This window comes from Ovis canadensis, chromosome 11, assembly GCF_042477335.2.
Source record: "Ovis canadensis isolate MfBH-ARS-UI-01 breed Bighorn chromosome 11, ARS-UI_OviCan_v2, whole genome shotgun sequence".
Taxonomy (NCBI): domain Eukaryota; kingdom Metazoa; phylum Chordata; class Mammalia; order Artiodactyla; family Bovidae; genus Ovis; species Ovis canadensis.
In genome coordinates, this window is record NC_091255.1 from 16,535,719 (window position 1) to 16,556,127 (window position 20,409).

A 20,409-nucleotide genomic window follows, 5' to 3' on the forward strand; every position below is an offset into this window, starting at 1 on the left:
GCTTTATTTTCTGGGATAATGACAAAATCACCGCTCATGGGCACCGCCACAAATAATACACAAAAGCCCTATGAAAAGAGCTCTATTTGAGCACAAAGTGCTTGGGATTGAAGACCCCCGGGGATTGGCCCCCATGGCCCCTGTCTTCCCTCTCCTCTCCTCCTCCATCTCCCCTCTCCTCACCCCCTCCCTCCCTGTCCTCTTTCTCCTTCCTTCATTCAAACTTGCAGTGGAACCAGAGTGAGCTACAGATTGCCCTATTTTCAGCTGATTTGCATGTTAGAGAGAGCAGAGTAATTGGTGTTTAACCAGAACAAAAGAGGATCTGTTTTCTAAAAGAAAAAGAATTTTTGAAGTAGACCCTACTGCGTCTCTTGCCTTTGTCTTTCCTCTCATTAGGAGTTGAATAGGATGGCCCTGAAATGAGGCTGTGGGAGATACAGCTTTGGTTGTCATGCTTTTTGAGCTAATTGGTTTGAAAATTATATTTGATGTGGATCTGAGGGATGTTGGCAAAACACCTCATTGGGACGTGGACATCCATCCGGTTCCCACATCCGCAGGAGGATCGGGCAGGAAGAAGTGGTGTTGGAACGTGGTTCACCTTCAGCGCTGTGAGCTCCAGTGGGCTTCCTCTGAGATGGCGACCCTTCTGTAACCTCTGGATTGGACCTCTGTCCTCTAGGATGGCAGGAAGCCTGTGGGTATTGTTGAGGGGCGTTTTGGAGGGCAAAGTTCACTAGAAACTTCCTTGGCTGATGTTTGACTTCTAGGGAAGCAATGTCTAGTGGTTACTCTGTGGGAATTACTGAGGAAGGGAAGTTGGAAAGTGTCTTTTTCCCTCGGTGAGAGGGAGAAGATCTAAAGCTGACCCGGAAATCGGCAGCATATCTGGTGGAGACTCTGGATCCTTTTTATGTGTAGAAATCGTTTGATCAGCTCACAGACTCCTTCAGGAGTTTTCGGGCATCTGTGTTCTTATGTGAAACTTGAGTGAGTTTTGAAGACTTCCAGTAATGTTTCAGTGACCACAGAAATGTCTTTACAAATTAAAAAAGTAAAAGAACATGATAGGAACTTTGGAAAACAGAATGAGAGAATGAGTTAGAATCGTATCACTCTTGACAACTACCATTTTTAATTTTAGTATATTACCCACTCCTTTATCCTTGCAGTTCTTATACACACAGACATTTTGAAATGATCCTGAAACTTTAGATTGGGACTTAAACCCATGTGCTGGGACTCGAACCCAGCCAAAACCCACGGTACCTGGTTTCAGGGGCTAATAAAGCTCAGATTTGTGATGTCTTATCACAGAAAGAATTCAGTGGGAGACAAAGGGTTAGGTTCAGTTCAGCTCAGTTCAGTTGTTCAGTCATGTCTGACTCTTTGCGACCCCATGGGCTGCAGCACACCAGGCTTCCCTGTCCATCACCAGCTCCCTGAACTTACTCAAACTCATGTCCATTGAATTGGTGATGCCATCCAACAATAGCAACCTTTGTCTTTCCCTTCTCCTCCCACCTTCAATCTTTCCCAGCATCAGGGTCTTTTCTAATGAGTCAGTTCTTCGCATCAGGTGGCCAAAGTATTGGGAGTTTAACCTTCAGCGTCAGTCCTTCCAATTAATCTGGAATATTTCCAAAGCTTTTGTTTGCTTTTCATGATATTGTTGTTCATGAAGGCTATAGTCCCATTTTTCCAGGAAAGCATTCTTGTCTAATATTTCTTCACAAAGCTTTCCTGGTGGCTCAGGCAGTAAAGATTGCAGTGTGGGAGACTTGGGTTCACTCGCTGGGTCGGGAAGATCCCCTGGAAGAGGGCATGGCTACCCTCTCCAATATCCTTGCCTGGAGAATCCCATGGGCAGAGGAGCCTGGCAGGGGTACACATGGGGTCACAAAGAGTTGGACACGACTGAGTGTCTAATACTTTCATTTTCACCTTCCTGGCCAGGACACTATATACGTATGTTTTTGTCCTTCTTAGGAGGTCCTCTCAGGAGGTCACATTTGGAGACACTCGGGGTCCATCTGCCTCTCTTTGCTAATGTTAATTTTGACTCCTTGGATCAAGGTGCTGCTTGATATTCCTCGCTGTGTAGTAATAATGTTTTCCCTTATAACTAAGAAAAAGTCTGTGGAGAAAACTCTGAGACTGTGGACCTCATCAGAATTTCTACTGAGCGTTAGCGTTTGCTGGTGATTTTTGCCTGATCCAGTATTTATTCTGGTGTTTGCAAAACTACACTCCCTCCTTGCTTACCACTTGCCATTCTACTCTAAACAAGAGCCCTTCCCTCTGTTAATCTCTGTATTGTGGGTACATACTCACAGAGTCCTCTTTTTCTCAGTGACTGCTGATCCCTTATGGTATCTAATTTTTGGTGCTCAATTCTCCCAGATTTGGCAAGTGAGTGGCCTTTCATTCTGGTTCCCCACATTTTTTTTGAGCCCTGCTGTACTCGCTGGCACAAAAAGATGTTCTAGGCTAAGCTTGTGTATACCGTGTTCCAGCCCTGGAGTTTGTCATTCCTGCACGGAGATGGTCTCTTTTTCTGGGGGACGGATTTAGACACACCACTCTGAATTGCTGGGGTGCTCAGTGCTCCTGGAGTGCCTTTGCTCTTGGATGCTGGGGGCCTTTGCTTCTGGGTCTCTTCAGTGGCGAGATCCAGGAAATACACGACTGTAAAGTGCACACATGCCTGTTCACGTATGGATCTATGCATGCGTAATACACACGCATATTATTTTATTCTTTATTTTTTTGGCCACACGGAACTTCGCCAACCAGGGATCAAACCTGTGCTGCCTGTGGTGGAAGCACATGCTCTTCCACCACTGGGCCGCCAGGAAGTCGTGGGTTCACACCACACCTGCATCCAGTCCATCTGCGCAGGTGCTTTCTTGTCCCCTCCAATCCATCCTTGGATGGCCCTCCCTCCATAGGCAGAAGGCTGTCTCTCCACATCAGCCCACTTGCTGGTTTTAGTTCAGTTCAGTTGCTCAGTCGTGTCCGACTCTTTGTAACTCCATGGACTGTGTCACACCAGGCCTCCCTGCCCATCACCAACTCCTGGAGCTTGCTCAAACGCACGTCCATCGAGTCGGTGATGCCATCCAACCATATCCTCTCTTGTCCCCTTCTCTTCCTGCCTTCAATCTTTTCCAGCATAAGGGTCATTTCCAGTGAGTCAGTTCTTTGCATCAGGTAGCCAAAGATTGGGAGTTTCAGCTTCAGCATCAGTCCTTCCAATGAACATTCAGGACTGATTTCTTTTAGAATGGACTGGTTGAATCTCCTTGCAGTCCAAGGGACTCTCAAGAGTGTTCTCCAACACCACAGTTCAAAAGCATCAATTCTTTGGCACTCAACTTTCTTTACACTCCAGCTCTCACATCCATACATGACTACTGGGAAAACCGTAGCTTTGACTAGATGGACCTTTGTTATTAAAGTAATGTCTTTGCTTTTCAATATGCTGTCTAGATTGGTCATAGCTTTTCTTCCAAGGAGGAAGCGTCTTTTAATTTCATGGCTGCAGTCACCATCTGTAGTGATTTTGGAACCTAAAAATATAAAGCCTCTCACTGTTTCCATTGTTTCCCCATCTATTTGCCATGAAGTGATGGAACCAGATGTCATGATCTTAGTTTGCTGAATGTTGAGTTTTAAGCCAACTTTCTCGCAGACGTCATGATCTTAGTTTGCTGAATGTTGAGTTTTAAGCCAACTTTCTCGCTGTCCTTTTTTACTTTTATCAAGAGGCTCCTTAGTTTGTCTTTGCTTTCTGCCATAAAGGTGGTGTCATCTCTGTATCTGAGGTTACTGATATTTCTCCTGGCAATCTTGATTCCAGTTTGTGCTTCATCCAGCCCGGCATTTTGCATGATATAGTCTGCATATAAGCCAAATAAGAGGGTGACAATATACAAACTTGACGTACTCTTTTCCCAATTTGGAACCAGTCTGTTTTTCCTTGTCCAGTTCTAACTGTTGCTTCTTGGCATGTGTACAGATTTCTCAGATAGCAAGTCAGGTGGTCTGGTATTCCCATCTCTTTAAGAATTTTCTACAGTTTGTTGTGATCTACACAGTCAAAGGCTTTGGTGTAGAAATAGATGTTTTTCTGGAACTGTCTTGCTTTTTCTATGATCCAACAGATGTTGACAGTTTGATGTCTGGTTCCTCTGCCTTTTCTAAATCCAGCTTGAACATCTGGAAGTTCTTGGTTCACATACTGTTGAAGCCTGGCATGGAGAATTTTGAGCATTACTTTGCTAGCGTGTGAGATGAGTAAAACTGTGTGGTAGTGTGAGCATTCTTTGGCATTGCCTTTCTTTGGCACTGGAATGAAAACTGACCTATTCTTGTCCTGTGGCCACTGCTGAGTTTTCCAAATTTGTTGGCATATTGAGTGCAGCACTTTAACAGCATCATCTTTTAGGATTTGAAATAGGTCAACTGGAATTCCATCACCTCCACTGGCTTTGTTCATAGTGATGCTTCCTAAGGCCCACTTGACTTCTCAGTCCAGGATGTCTGGCTCTAGGTGAGTGATCACACCATTGTGGTTATCTGGGTCATGAAGATCTTTTTTTTTTTTTAACAGTTCTTCTGTGTATTCTTGCCACCTCTTTTGAATATCTTTGGGTTCTGTTAGGTCCATACCATTTCTGTCTTTTATTGTGCCCATCTTTGCAGGAAGTGTTCCCTTTGTATCTCTAATTACCTTGAGGAGATCTCTGTTCTTTCCCATTCTATTGTTTTCCTCTATTTCTTTGCATTGATCACTTAGGAAAGCTTTTATTTAATCTCTCCTTGTGGTTCTTTGGGACTCTGCATTCAAATGGGTCTATCTTTCCTTTTCTCCTTTGCCTTTAGCTTCTCTTCTTTTCTCAGCTCTTTGTCATGCCTCCTCAGATCACCATTTTGCCTTTCTGCATTTTTTTTCCCTTGGGGATGGTCTTGATCACTGACTTCTGTACAGTGTCACAGACCTCCATCCAGAGTTCTTTCAGGCACTCTGTCTATCAGATCTAATCCCTTGAATATATTTATCACTTCCACTGTATAATCGTAAGGGATTTGATTTAGGTCATACCTGAATGGTCTAGCGGTTTTCCCTACTTTCTTCAATTTGAATCTGAATTTGGCAATAAGGAGTTCATGATCTGAGCCACAGCCAGCCCTTGGTCTTGTTTTCACTGACTGTATAGAGCTTCTCCATCTTTGGCTGTGAAGAATATAATTAGTTTGCTTTCAGTATTGACCATCTGGTGATGTCCATGTGTAGAGTCTTCTCTTGTGTTGTTGGAAGAGTGTGTTTGCTATGACGAGTGCATTCTCTTGGCAAAACTCTATTAGCCTTTGCCCTGCTTCATTCTGTTCTCCAAGGCCAGATTTGCCTGTTACTCCAGGTGTTTCTTGACTTCCTACTTTTGTATTCCAGTCCCCTATAGTGAAAAGAACATCATTTTTGGGTGTTAGTTCTGTAAGGTCTTATAGGTCTTCTTAGAACTGTTCAACTTCAGCTTCTTCAGCGTTACTGGTTGGGGCATAGACTTGGATTACCGTGATATTGAATCGTTTGCCTTTGAAATGAACAGAGATCATTCTGTCGTTTTTGAGATTGCACCCAAGTACTGCATTTCAGACTCTTGTGCTGACTTTGAGGGCTACTCCAATTCTTCTAAGGGATTCCTGCCCACAGTGGTAGGTATAATGGTCATCTGAGCTAAATTCACCCTTTCCAGCTTTAGTTCACTGATTCCTAGAATGTCTTGCCATCTCCTGTTTGACCACTTCCAATTTACCCTGATTCATGGACCTAACATTCCAGGTTCCTGTGTATGCAACATTGTTCTTTACAGCATCAGATTTTACCAGTTTGCTCAGTCCTAAATTACATCGAAAACAGAATTGGAATTGCTTGTTCCTCCATTACCAAAAATGTACTACCGAGAGTTCAGGATTTGTTTGCAGTTCTTTCCCACCCCACGCCACCCCCACCTCCCCCAGCTGGAAGCTGAGGGTGTAGAGTTGAAATGGTCAAATACTGTGTTTGTAACTTGGATTTTGTGGTTGGGCTTTGGTATTCCCAGAGCTGCCTCCATATCTACCCTCCTGGCTTATCTTTGTTTCTTTTTGTAAAGATAAACAGATGTTTGTATGTTTTCTTATTTCCTCTTTTTCATACGAAAGGTAGCGCAGTATAGATTCTCAAAAACTTCTCACTATTTTTAAAAATTGCATAGTCCGTTTCAGTTGTATAGCAGAGCGAGTCAGTTACACATACACTGATCTCTGTTCTTTTTCACATTCTTTTCCCTTATAGGTTATTATAGATAGTGAGTAGAATTCCCGTGTTGTAAGTTACATGCTTTTAAGACCAAGTATTCCTTCTTTTGCTGTTGTTGTTTGATTAAATATTACATAGTGCCCCATTGATAATAAAATTCAAATACAGTATACAGAACACCCAGTGTGCGTGTGTGTGCATACATGTAGGCTTTAAATTTACTCTTTTTAATAAATGTGCTTTTGAAAATTATTTATTGCTTTATTTTTATATTTTGGCTGCCCTTCTCTTCGTTGCCTGGGCTCTTTGCCAGGGAGCGCTGGCTCTAGAGTGTGGTGGGCCCAGAAGTGGCGGCTCTCTGGCCTAGTAGGCCCGTGGCTTGTGGGAACCCAGTTCCCCGACCAGAGATCAAACCCATGTCCCGCGGAAGACAGGTTCTTCACCCCTGGACCATCAGGGATGTCCCTACTCTGATTATTTTTAAGATAATGTCTTAAAATTTTTGGGCCGCATTGTCGTCTTACCTAATAGATACCTGTTATGTTCCTGTCTTTTTCATGGAGTCCCAGAGGGAAAACTTACCAGCATTTTACTGTAGCCGATTCCTAATTAATCAGCCAGTGGCCCATAGTCCTTTTCCCATGGTCCTGAAATGAGTTGTGACGGTCCTGGCCCTTCCCGCTTGTTTTTAATAGTGCTAGAGGTGATGATGATGTGACTGACACGTTCTGGACGTGCATTCTAGAAAGGAAGTGGGAATTAATGGAGTACTCCACAGTGTACCCTCTTATCAAAATTTGAGTTATGAGACTTTTATTCCAGAATAGCTCTTTTAAAATGATCTTAACTGTTGCTATTTTTAAATAATGAATGTCGCATTATAGTAGCTCTTTTCAAATTCTAAGAGAAGAAAGGAAAACTTTCTCCCACCATCCTCCTCGCGGGTCTCCTTGCTGTGCAGCCCTGTCCGGGTGGGTACAGACCCTCACGTGGGGATGTCACCCTGCTGCAGTTGGGGGGTCCTCTGTCCCTCTCCTCCCTCAAGGCTCTCCTGTTAGAGTTGTTCCGTGTTCACGGCTGTCAGGGGGCTGTTCCGTGAGGTCACCTCTCACGATTCCCCCATGTGGCAGCGTCCTGTTGTCCCTTCTTTCACTGGCCTTCTGCCAGGCCCCGGGCTAGCTGTGAGGATGCTGTGGCTCACAGGACAAGTGCATTTGGTTTTTGCCTCCTTGGAGCTCACGGTTCACTTGTGGGATGTGTGCACAGTCACTTTGTGCTTTGCTGAGTGTCTGACCCTTTCTCTCCTGTTCGTGGATGCACGTGTCGCCATAGAGATGGGGTGATGCTTCTCTAGGAAGAATCTAGAGTCTGCTGTACCTTCTTAAATGCTAAGCTCCTTGCACACCTTGGTGCTTTACCAGGGGCACAGGTGACTTGCAGTGCAACTTGCGTCAACTTGGACACACCTGTCCAAGGTGTGACAGGTGTGAGTATGGTTGGATGAAGGGCTGAGATGCGGGACACAGGGGGCAATAGGCAGGTAGTTACAGACCCCTGCGCTGTCCCGTCGGACTAGAGGCCACCTATCAAGACTGGAATTCAGTGGTTCAGGTCACTTTTGTACCCAAGGAGATGACCTGCAGGGGCATGGTAGGTAACATCCCTAAGTTGGTGACCCTCTGCTCTCCATATCACATCCCCTCTAAGAATACTCTGGCTTCTTAGCTTTCTGTTCCACCTCAGTTAGGAAGAACCTGATATTGTCTATGTTTGTGGATGTTGACTCTGCCAGGTAAGCCTTCCATCTCAAATTATGGAGGGCAGGTGCAGAAGGGAGCGACAGAGGGTGAGATGGTTGAATGGCCAATGGACATGGGTTTGAGCAAGCTCCAGGAGATGGTGAAGGACAGGGAAGCCTGGCGTGCTGCAGTCCATGGGGTCGCAAGGGGTCAGACACGGTTGAGAGACTGAACAACAGTGGACTGAAAGGCTTTGTTTCTCGTGGAGAGGCTTGGAGTCCTGGCCTGCAGACTAAGCAGGTATTGGGGGCACAGAGATGCCTCCTTGAAGCTTCCATAATAAGAATCGTGTCAGGCTGGCTGTCTGTTGGGGTCCTTCTCTTTTCCTCTGTCTGGGGTTGAGAGAGCCAGGCTGAGGGTTCCAGCTGTTGTCTGTGAGCCCTCCTTCCGCCTACTGTTGGGCTCCTCCTCTGCCCATCACCCTCCCCCTTGTGTGGGGTTGTGTCTGTGTGCACGTGTGCATGTGTGCATGTGTGTGAGCTCAACAGAGTGGGGTCTGCGGGAGCAGGCCTGCAGAGTGAGGCTCGTGCAAAGAGCATGGGACACTCAGAGCTTCTCCACTTGGCCCAGTTGGGGAGTAGCATTTAAATCTTCTTCTTAATTAACATTTATGAGCGATCCTGACAGTGATTAAAGCAGTGTGGGGAAGCTCTGAACATTTGAGTCCATCATATGTACTGGGGAGAGAAGAAAGGAGTCAAAGGGAAACGTTGAAAAGCTGCTTTAGGAGCGTAAGCTGTGTGCATTGGTGCCTCAGTGCCATGTCGTGAGCCGCAGTGGTGAAAATCCTCTCATAAGCTCGTGGATGACCTTTGATCAGTTGTATCACAGTGGTCGGTGGGTGCACGGGTGTGCTTGTGTTCTGTCCCATCTGCTTACTGCCCAGAAACAGCAGAAAGAGTGAGCGCGCTGGTCACGGTGAGCTTACCCAGCAGATGGACTTCAAAAGTCATTCTACTGGGAGCCTTTCAAAGCCCATTTTAGGAACATGCACGCGTAAAAACCCAAAGGAGGGCGGGTGGGAAGCCAAGAAATAGTCTGTAAATCTGAGACTATTCTGGAACCCAGCGATACCCGAAAGTCTCTCAAATACACCCTTCTGGAAGAATAAACGCACGTCTAGTGACTAGTCGATGTCGTCTGAGTGGATTCTTGCTGACTGATGCCGTGTGAATTATAAATGAACCATATGGAACCACTTTATATAAGTAACTTACATGTTCCAATGATAGTTATTTAGGTTGTAATCTCCTCGAAATCTGTTGTTAATGACTGGTGTGTTTTCACCTGAGGTTGGTTATGCTCCAAAGCCTGTTGTTAGCCGTGCCAGGGGTGTGTGTGTGTGTTTTCATAGAAGGATATTGCTGTGAAACCATATTTCATGGTCTGGCTGCTTTTCCCCCTCCCTTAGACTTTAGACACTTTTCTCTGGAATGGCTGTTTTAGGGATTATGTTTATTTGTCCTAAACAAGTGCCAACTTTCAGTTTGTCTAAGGAAGGGATGTGTCTGAAACACATGGAGCGTTGGATGGAATCACCATGTGGCTGGCATCTGGAGCCCGCCCGTTGCTTCAGGATGAAGTCCACGCGCCTTAGCGCTGCTCTGGGTCTGGGTCCGCCTTCCCAAGCCCTGTGGCTCGTCCTGCTCACGCCCCGCGGTTCGAGCTGCTGGCGGCTCCTGATGCGACTGGCTCTCGATGCTCCTGGGCTGCCGCTGGGCTCCTTGGCGGGCGAGGTCTTGCCTCCATCTTGCTTGCTGCCCTCATCCTGCCTTGTCCGTGAGCTTCTCCCAGCCCTCCCCCTCCTCCCGTCCTGGGAGGCTGGGCCTGTCTCTTTCGATGCCCACAGCACCTCAGGCGTTCTGTTCACACACTGGATCGCATCAGCCAAGGTCCTGCAGGGAGTGGTTGTCTCACAGGAGGGAACCATAGGAAAGGTTGAACAGAGGACTGTTTGCAGAGGTTTAGCAGAGTGAAGGTTCAGCACGGCGTGATGGAGCGTCCGGGAATCATGGCAGCCCAGGCCGCTCCCGCCCCTCAGGTAGAGGGGCGGAGGAGGGAGCAACAGAATGAGGCTGTGGAGGGGTCCCCGACAGGAGTGCTGGCAGAGGGGGAGCTGGGCGTGAGGGGGTCGGATCCCCACTTCCCACCTTCTCCTGCCGGCGTCTTCTCTTGGCCAAACCCCGGGGAGCCCTGGAGACCCGTTCTGCAGAGCTCAGTCTCGTCAGGCACTGGGCAGAGGGAAATGGCCCGATCGTGATGGTTCTGGAGGGTCAAACAGAGCACTGTCAGCAGCTGAGTACATCCTCCAGCAGGAGCATGACTGCCAGAAGGGCAGCTGCCGCCTCGGCCTCATTTCCGGGTCCCCAGGGTCTCTGGGAGTGGGACAGGGGCTTCATCCCCTTCCCCCGGCTCCAGCAGTGCCTCCCAGCCACAAGCACACGGTCTAAGCAGGAGCGGGCGCTTGTGTAGCCCCAGGACAAATCCCGACCCCCTCCCCTTTGCCGCTGAGAAGGTTGTCACTCCGAAGCTCTTCTGTCTGTAAAGGCTGCAGCCCCCACCGCCCCCCCGCCAGCTCAGTGCCTGACCCGAGGTTTGTGATCAGCATGGGGTGCTGATGGGAGGAAGGGACAGATGGGTGAGTCAGCAAAAGAACGAGAAGACACGTGTGGAGAAGCACCGAGGGAAACGTGTGATGCTTTCTCTTTGTGAGCCTTTCACATCCGCATGGTGCGGGGGGTGTCTGTCCGAATGTAAGCCCGCGAAGGTAGGGTGTCCTTGTGTTTTGTCCCCTGCTGCGTCCCCGCAGTAGGTGCTCGGCAGGCACGTGTCCCGTGAGGGGACCTGGATGTGATTCGTGGCAGGTTTCTTTTGGAACTTCTCAGTGCATCTGCCCGTCATGAACCTTGGGCCACCGTCTCTCTTTGGGGACCTAAGGCCATTTTGGTAATTTTTCCAAAGTAGAAAAATCTGTGGCTGCTTTTCCTATTTATTCTTTAGATTTCTGGACTTGAGAAGCTGGAACAGAGGACTGTTAAGCGTGCACCTCTGCTTTTGGAGAGGAAGTAGGGGAGACAATAAGATTTTAAGACTTCTGTGAGAAGAGATGGAAGGTGGCGGAAGGGGAGCGCTCGGTGATGGTGGTGGAACCCTTGTTCCTACTCTGCATGCGTCTGGGTGGCCTTGCCCAGCACTGAGCCCCAGTATGTCTTCTTGCGCTTCCAGGCTCCCATGGGTCTTAAATCTAGGGTGAGGGGCTCTTAACTCGAGGATCTCTGCTGAGAGACGAGGGGAGGGATGGGAGTAAGTGTTTGCAGATCCCTGAATGCTTGTTACTTCGCCAAGGCTGCACCTGGACTCGGTTTTAGGTCTTGCAGGTGTTGCTTCAAGCTTGGAGGGGGTCCGTTGGGTTACCAGTTTGCTCTGGCTAGACCGGCTCCTCCTCCCCCTCCTCCCGTGTCCTTGAGGGCGCAGAGCAATTTTACAGGGCGGTGTGAAGGATCTGGGTGTGGAAAGCAGGAAATTAGTAATGACTGGACTGGGTGAGGGAGACTCTTGTAATTTTGAAGAAATGCTTAAAAATTAATTGGTTCTCAGCTCTGCCGCTTTATCCTGTGCAAGCCAGAAAGAAAAGTCAAGATGGAGAATTTCCCACTGTGACGCCTTTTATTTCTGGCAAGTTGAGTCATTTAATTATGATTTGAATATCACCAGCCGCCGGCCCATCTCCGCCCAGGCAGCTCTCGTCCACGTACAGTTCTTCCTTTCCGTATTCTGGCGACTCAGGTAGCGCCCTGTGTTTCCCAGGTCATTACTGCACTTTTGCTGGGCCAAGAAGGGAGTGGGTTGCAGCCTTGCCTGCCGCTCGCTGCTTGTGATTTAAGTCATCTGTGGACCAGCTGTGGGGTGGGGTTAGGGCAGGCGCGGCTGTGCCTTCCACGTTGGACAGAGGCCTGTTGATGGATTTGATGTGGTTCTGAAGTGCTGTGTCTTCTTGGGGTTGTTGTAAGAGTGTCTCTGTCCTGGAGGATCTCCAGGAGCATATGGCTAATGGCAGACTTGTCCGACTCTAGGCGACCCCATGGACTGTATCCATGGGATCCTCCAGGCCAAAATGCTGGAGGGGGTAGCCTTTCCCTCACCAAGGGATCTTCCCAACCCAGGGATCAAACCCATGTCTCCCACATTGCGGGCGGATTCTCTACCAGCTGAGCCACAAGGGAAGCCCGGGAATACTGGAGTGGGTAGCCTGTCCCTTCTCCAGCGGATCTTTCCAACCCAGGGATCAAACCAAGGTCTCCCGCTTTGCAGGCGGATTCTCAGGGAAGCCCAAGAATACTGGAATTCGGAACAGAGAAAGACTCTAAAGTAAAACGTGGACTGTTATTTCCTTTGCTGTTTCTTGGGGGAGGGAGTGCATGGACAGGGACGGTGGGGAAGGAATATGGTCATGTGTTGAACCAGAATATCTATTTCCTGTCAAGGGTCTTTGTATTTAAGAGTTTTCAGTCAATCAGAGACTTAATCTGATTTTTCTCCCCTGGGTCCCAGGACATTAAGAGCAACTTGCAACCTGGTCTGGTTTCCTCCTTAACAATCAGTCCTAAATGATGTTGTGGTTGGGCTGACCTGTTAACTCTTTTCCCCCCTTGATAAAAGATGAGTTTATAGCAGGGGGGTGGCAAACTTTTTTGAGAAAGGGGCTATATGGTAAATACTTTAGGCTTTGTGGGTCAAGAGGCAATATTGAGGCTATTAGGTAAGGACATATAACAAGAGAGAAAAAAAACATATATCATGTTTTCACTGATGAAATTCATCATATAATAATAATAGTATAAGTTTTCATAAATACAAGTTTTCTAATGGGAAGAATGGATATTTTTGGAGGCGTTAACATATTACTGAATTAGGGTTCAAAGTTACTGTTTTATCAAGTCATTTAAAGTGTTCCTGTGTAAAAACTGTGCTTAATTTAAAGATTGTATTAAAACAAGCAGGAGACTGGGTTGGACCTGCAGTTGGTTTGCCAGCTCGTGGCAGGAGCATAATAACTCTGATGGCCTACGTTTTGGGGTGAAAAGCCTGAGGATGTGGAGTGCCCAAGGACGCCACGCTATCCTCGTTGGAGGTGTTGTGTGGATGCCGTCATCCTGGCATTTTGTTTATTTATTCAGTAAATTGTGTCAGAGAGGCTCGGCGCTGGGGATGAGGAAGTGAGCAAGGTGATTCAGGTCGCTGCCCTAGTTGAGAGGGGCCACAGCAAATGTGAGTGCCTTGTGGCAGGAACGAGGTTGTGAGTGGATGCAGAGTGCGCGTGCCGGGGAAGGGGTGGGACGTGAGTTTGCAGAGGGAGGCAGGGGCCAGATCAGAGGAAGCTTCAAGTCATAGAGAGTCTGTGGTGGGACATCCCTGGGAGGGTTTGAGCCAGAGAATGATGTAACACGATCAACTGCTGAAGAAGGTGGCGGCAGCCGCTAGGTCGAGAGTCAGCTCTAAAAGGCAGGCGTGGAAGTGGTTTTGTGGGGCCACAAAACTGAGCACTGAAAATAGAGATTGTTTGAAAAACGTGGAGTCTGAGGTCAGTGCGTATTTAACGTCTTACATGTCGTAAGTTGGCATCCTTCTGGTGTGAAATGCCCCAACTTAGGGGAACTCGAGGAGCAAAGGGAGCTGATTGGGTCATGTTGCTGCAGAGTCCAGGCTTCAGCACGGTTCTGGGGCCCAACACACCACCCCCCTACCCGGCCCTCACTGCTCCCGTTTCCTTTCCTCCGTGGGTAGCCTCACTCACTGCTTTTGAAGATGACTGTTTTCCTTGAGTTGGATAAGGTGGCATTTGGGATCCTGGGTTTGCACGTTAGCTTGGCAACTCCAGTGGAAATGGTACTGCTTTCTTTTAGCATCTGCATGTCACTCTGGTTCACTGGATTAGGTCACAGGCTCAGTCCTTGGGCCAGTCTCTGATGGACCAGTCCCATTAAAAAGCCGCATGGGGTGAGGGGGGGTTGGCTCCCCAAAGGTCGGGGTGCTGAGCAGACTAAACACTGTATGTTTATGACACACATGGTCTGTCCTTCCGTCTCCCTTATTTTTCTCTACCTGGGACCTCTCTCGGGAGCATGGCAAAACCTAGGTGAAACTATGTCGTTACCCTCCAATCGCGAGGCTCTTGAAGAAGTACAGTCACCGGCCGGCTCTCGGTTGCCCTTGTTCAGTCCATGGGATTCTCTTGTTCCCGGGGCTGGGCCGGAACCCCTCCCTTGTGCCAGCTGTGCTGTTTTGAGAAGCAGCGGGGCAGGCAGGGCCTGGCTGGTTCCCAGGCTGGTCTGTCTCTTACTAGCTCTGTGACCCAGGATGGGCCACTTAACCTTCCCAAGGCTTCGTTCCCCCTTATCTTTGTGCCACTGATTTGCTGTGTGCATCCACTAAGCTACCCACCCAGTGCCGCGTGGAGGAGAGCTGTTGGTCTTTTTAATCCTGTGCTCAGGAGAGAGAGTAGCTAGGGGAAGAAAGATGTTCTGTTTCAAGTCTGGACTTTGTTTCCTATACACACCAGCTCTCTCCTCTTTCTGGAACTTCTTTTCCAGTGAACATACTTTTTCATTTTATCTTCTTGGTACTTTTATGCCCTGGCTGGGCTTTTTTTTTTTTGAGCAGATAGCCTTGGGTGGGGATGTTGGCATGGGAGAACCACCCCAGATTAAGACAAGTGTGTTTTGTCTGACAGTGGCAAGCAATATGACATAGACATCATTACAGATCTGCCGAGAAGAAAGCACAACACTTTCTTTATTGATAAGATTGCAGCAAGACTCAAAACAAAAAGGGAAAGAAAGAAAGAAAACACAAAACTTCATGCAACTCTGTAACGCCTCAGTTCCTCGTTTCTTAATTAGGCCTGTGGTTTAGCTGAGTGCACGGTCTCAATACACAGATGGTTTTTATGTAAAACTTTTTTTCAAATGTTAATTTTCAGTGACTGATGTTCCCTGCCTAAATCATTTTCCATTGTTTGTATTTGATAAGAACTGTATTTGAACTGCTCCTTTATAAGTTGGAGTCTTTTGTAATGGGATTTAACTTAGTGGTTTTACAGGTGTATGAAAATGTTAAGCTGTGTATTGTACTTGAGAGTTTGAAAATTCTTCGTTGCAGCTAATTTAAGGGGAAAAAAAAAAGAAAACCGAAACAGGTGATTAGCAGCTGCTTTCGGTTTTGAATGTCCTCGCTTTGGAGTTTTGTGTTTGCTTATTTGTGTGCAAATCGGTGTGGTTATTTTGGAGCCCTGAGACGGGGCCCGCCTCCTGGCCAGCTGCCCCTGCAAGGACCCTGCCACGTCCCCAGGCTGGCTTGCCCCCTCTCCCACCCCCCAGTACTCTCCGAGCCGCCCTCTCCCTAATGATTCAGGCCTTCCTGAGAAAACAAAGCCGGCCGGGCTGCGTTCTCCCCAAGGACGGCCTCGTTCACTGCCACAGAGGCCCCCTTCGCCCCCTGGCAGAGGAGTGGCTCCTTAGAGTGGCCAAGCCCCTCAGACCCAGGTGGGCACACTCCTAGCGCCTCCTGGGAGTCCTGAACATCTGGTCTCCCGAGTGACATCTTCGAGAGGGGCGGGTGGTTTGCACCTCCAGGACCCTCCGAGGCCACCGGGATCAGGGTCTGCCTCGGGTGGGAGATGCATGAGGGAGTGGGTGGCTGAGGTGGGGCTGGTGAAGAACTCCCAGTTCGGAGCATGTTGGAGCCCCCAGGAGTCGCCAGGGCACCTCCGTGCTCCTGCTCAGCCCCAGACCCCGTCCTTCCCTGGCACCGTGGGGCGTGCCCAGGCGGCACGCTGGTCAGGCCGGGCGAGCTGGGCGCAGGCGCTGCCGCTTCCTTATTCACAATGACGCCAGTGGGAGCCGTGCCACCCACTCCCCGTCCAGCCCTGTGTGGCCTTGTCCTGTTCACGCAAAGGTGACATCACAACCTGCCCGACGAGATTTTTCAGTTGAAGGGCTTTGTGTGTGTCTGTCTTTATCCAGTAAGAGGGTTGTGCTCTCATTCACAAAGGTTTGATCAGCAAACATGGAGAGAAAATGCTCAGGGAGAAATGCTTGCTGTCCAGATTAATACATTAATTTTTTTTTTTTTTTGGATCAGCCAAAGGCACTTTGCTCTTTCTCTTGACTGTGTTTCTGTTTGATCTTACCTTTGCCCTTTCCTGGTGTAGGAAATGGCAACCCACCCCAGTATTCCTGCCTGGAGAATCTCATGGATAGAGGAGCCTGGCGGGCTACAGTCCATGGGATCGCAAGAGTCGGACAAGACTGAGCGACTAACACACACGCACACCTTTGACCTTGGCTGACATGATAACTCAGCCAGGATTCTTGTCCATCCCCATCTCCTCTCTGGGGTCAGTTTTGTTGCTTCTTTCTTGACTGATGCTTCCATTTGACCCCCTGTGGGAGGTAGCTGATGGGTGTTGCTGTTCTAAGAGCCCAGAACCTGGTGGACTTGGTTTCAAAAGGAGATTCCAAGGCTCCCAGTGATGGATGATGGCAGCTCTTTGCCCCTGAAAAAATCAGTGAAAAATTGAGGTCGAAGGGAAGAAGAGAACATCTTTATGGGGTTTTCTTTTTTTTTTTTTTCTTTATGGAGAGCATGTTGTACCTGTAAAACCAGAATGACTCCTTTGGGCATTTTTCTCCAGGAGGGTTCCAGTCTAGACCCGAAGTTGGCTCTTCTAAAGGCTGCAGGGATGTTTAGGTTTAAGTGTTTACCAGGTTAACACGTTTAATGACTTGAGTCTATAGTTGAAGCCTCATCAGCAACAGTCTGCCTTTTCTTGAAAACTTAGAGCTTATTCTCTGCATGTGGGTGTTTGTTTTCCTCTGTGTGTGTGTGTGTTGGAATAAGCATGTAAAGGCCAGCATCCCTTTCAGAATTTAGAAGTGGTCTGTGCGAACCACTGAAGGCATATCTGCTGCAGAATCCTCATTTGCAGGTTTGATGCGAGCTTCTCAAACAGCGGGAAGGTAGCATTACCTAGGAGTCAGGAACCGGGGTTCTGCATTCAGACAGATCTGTGTACAGAGTCAGGCCTGCCTGTCAGTGTCTGGAGACTGGGACCGCATCTCCCTCCTTCGCCAGCCCCCCTTGTCCATGCTGGCTGCTTGATGCTGGTTGCATTATGAGTTTGCATCAGTGAACCTGCATCCTAGTTGTACCACTAACCAGCCATGTGACCTTGGGCAAGTCATTTAACCTCCAAACACTCAAGTTTCCTCAGCCAAGATCAAAGGTAAGCGCAAGCACAGACTCAGAATGACTCCTTTAGGCATTTTTCTCCAGACTGGTTGCTGGAAGGCAACTGTGTTCACCTACAAGAGTCCCCTGGGACCTCTGTCCATCAGAACCTGGGCAGGTGACTGCTCTTCAGATGGTTTAGCAGGGGCTACCATCCCAGTGGCCTCTTGTTCTTCCTGCCCATTGCCTGGAACCCCTTAATCCCGCTGCTTTCGGTGGGAGGTGGGGAAAACTCTGCTGAGAGCCTCCATCAGAGGCTGTTGACACCCACTGTGACGGATCTCTGTTCTGAGTTGCCGTAGGTATTTTAATGTTGTTATGGATCCAGCTGCAGGGGCTGGTGATGAAGAACGTGGGCCTCTAAGTCACAAAGACAAGGGCCCCGAATCTAGCTAGCAGCTTGAGTAATTTTAAACAGGGACTTCCCTGCCTGAGCCTCAGTTTCTTCATCTGTTAAATGGGCCTGCCAGTACTTCATCTCCCCCAGGGCTGTGTGAGTCAGCCCTGAAGAAAAGCTGAGGCAGGGTGGGTGGGGGAATTGTCTGTGCTACCTGCAGCCGGTGATACCCCTGGCTCCAGGGCCCCGCCCCGAGAAACCCCTTGTGCTGAAGCCCTGCTGTGCCCTGGGGGCCCCCTGCCACTGTGTTCTCTGTAACTGACCTACTCTGCTCTCATTTGCTGTGAGTATCATTTTCAGTTCCCTTATTATTGTTCCCCCAGTCACCCCCCAGCTTGTCACCCCCACACTCAGCTCTCCACTGTGCGTACTGTCACTCAGCACTTTCTATTTGTCGCTTAGGGTATTCTGGGAAACTCCTTACGGGCAACTCAGGGAGCCTGGCCCTCTGCCTTACTGCATGGGAAATCCCCTTGGGGGTGTCCCAGGGGGCAGTAAGACAGAAGAGCCATAGACATGGTTTTCCAGAAAGTTCTTTGCCCATGCATTCTGAAGAAGCAGGTACTTGAAGCAAGTGAAGAGGTTTGGAGGTTGGGCCCATGTTTGGTTAGGATGGGGCTTCAGGAGCCAGATGCCTGCAGCCCTGGGGGGCAGCCATGACTCTCCCATGGACAGCGGTTTCCAGGTCTGGGGAAGGGGCAGGACAGCTGTGTCAGGCTGGTGCTTCCATATTTTAATTTGTGGGTCGGTAGGATGTATATACCTTGCCTGACTTCCCAAGGGATGTGAGGCCCAGGAAACAACAGTTAAAACTTTTTTGGTTTAAAATTTTGCTTTTCCCCAAATTCTCCTCTAGCATCTCTCATCACGAGGAGGGCTGCTCTCCCTGCTGGGTCTGGCTTCACTGAGAACAGGGCCGAGCAGTGGTGGTTTGGGGGTCGCGAGAGGAAAGCTGCGCAGGGGCCCCGAGTCCCACTCCGGAGCCCAGAGCTGACTTGCTCTGTCCCTGAATCTCCCCCAGCCTGTTAGGGCCAGCAGACCCCCACTCGTTTAATCTGGTTGCACCCAGATCAGTGCTGTCCCTGGATGTTCTTGCAAACCCCCAGAGAGGAAATGTTGGAACTGAGCTTTATGCCCATGCAGTGATTCTTCTCTGATTTCTCAGTTCTGTTAAAATTTTAATATATCTTACTGCGCTTCCACAGAAGACAGATTTTGGAATATAAGGAAAGTGAATATAATATTTTGTTCCTGATGAAAAGTTAATTTAAGAACCAAAGGCCAAGACAAGTGTCTTCCTTTTCTTTGTTTGATGGTATAATCGACCCTTTATACCTCCACAGGACTTAATATTCACTCGGCAGAGGCTAATTATGGGGTGCGAAGCTGCCGCTTGGCTAAGGTGAAGATGCGGGTTTCTGTGTAAACTCCTTGATTCCTATGGTTCATAACTTGTCCATAAAATTTGCTATGGATTGTAACAAGTGGAATATTAACTGTGTGTGGGGAGGTCCTGAATATCTCCCATATTGCTTCTCATTTAAAGGGAGCTCAGTTGAATTGAGTGGGGTATATGTTTTAAACAGTTGAACTTTCTGAACCCCAAATTGGAGCACATGGCCCGACATCAGACCCCTCTCCTGTGTCAGTCAATTTAGCCATCTATCTGTGTCTTTGGGGGGGTTGGTTGCAGGACCTGCTGTGGGTATCCATATCCGTGGATTCTCATGCCCCATAGTCAGTCCTGTGACCTGGTTTCTGCATCCAGGGCTTCAACCAATTGAGGATGGTCAATGCAGTATATGACCCGTGATGGTTGAATTTGTGGATTTGGAAGGCAGACTGTGTGCAGTTGACCCTTGAACAACATGGGTTTGAACTGCACGGGTCCAGTTTTTTGTGGATTGGGGTACTGTGCGATCTGAGGTTGTTGAATCGGAGGGTGCAGAACCTCAGCGGTGGAGGAACCGTGTCGATGGAGGTCCCGTTGTAGAGTTATATGCAGAATTTTGACTGCACCCCTCTCCCCCGTGTCATTCAAGGGTCAGCTTTGTAGTCAGCTTTACGAAGGAGGAACTAGTGAAATTCCACTTTCTCATATAGTCTGTAAATTATCTTTGCTAACAGTAAGAAAATGCATAAACTCTCCTAGGGAAGTCAGAATTTCTCTCTGGTGTTGGGGTAATTGGTCATTAGGAAGGGTGTGTGTATACCTTGGTGATCTGTGGCACTGATTTTCCCTTCTGGAGTTGAGCAAATTCTTGCTTCTACCTGGGCTGGTGGAAGCCCATGAAGATGCATGGAACCCAAGGGTGGCAGGGTCTTTGTAAACAACGTGAGGTTGACTTTCAGTGTTCAGGGAGTGAATGTGGAAATCAAATTACAGTTGGTAACAGCAGAGTTGGACTCAGATATTTACATTAAAATGTAAATTTCCATTTCACTCCGTAATAGTGTTATAGAACACTATACTGGGAAATCTTTATTTGCCTGTGTTTGGTGGCGGTAGGGGGTTCTCAGGCTTCATTCCCTGTTGAGGACCCTAGGGCTTTTTTGAGATGAAAGCTCCCTGGATGATCTGAGAAGGGAGATGGTAAAGTAACTTGTCTCCAGTTACC

The 20,409-nt window shown here is 48.3% G+C and overlaps 1 protein-coding gene across 18 annotated transcripts in view; it reads left to right on the plus strand.

The window, feature by feature from the left end:
• MSI2 (musashi RNA binding protein 2) overlaps window positions 1–20,409 on the plus strand; it is a 403,146-nt gene that overhangs the window by 84,968 nt on the left and 297,769 nt on the right. For 2 of the 18 annotated variants that reach the window (XM_069602560.1, XM_069602562.1), the window contains exon 1: window positions 13,455–13,687. The exons of 15 other annotated variants lie outside the window; for them this stretch is intronic. Coding sequence is in view for 1 of the 3 variants with exons in the window: in XM_069602558.1 (XP_069458659.1) it covers window positions 18,308–18,352 (45 nt within the window). In the remaining 2 variants the exon portion in view is untranslated. Of the gene's footprint in view, window positions 1–13,454; window positions 13,688–18,272; window positions 18,353–20,409 lie in introns of those variants that run through there. One more of the 18 variants, XM_069602558.1, reaches the window with a different exon arrangement.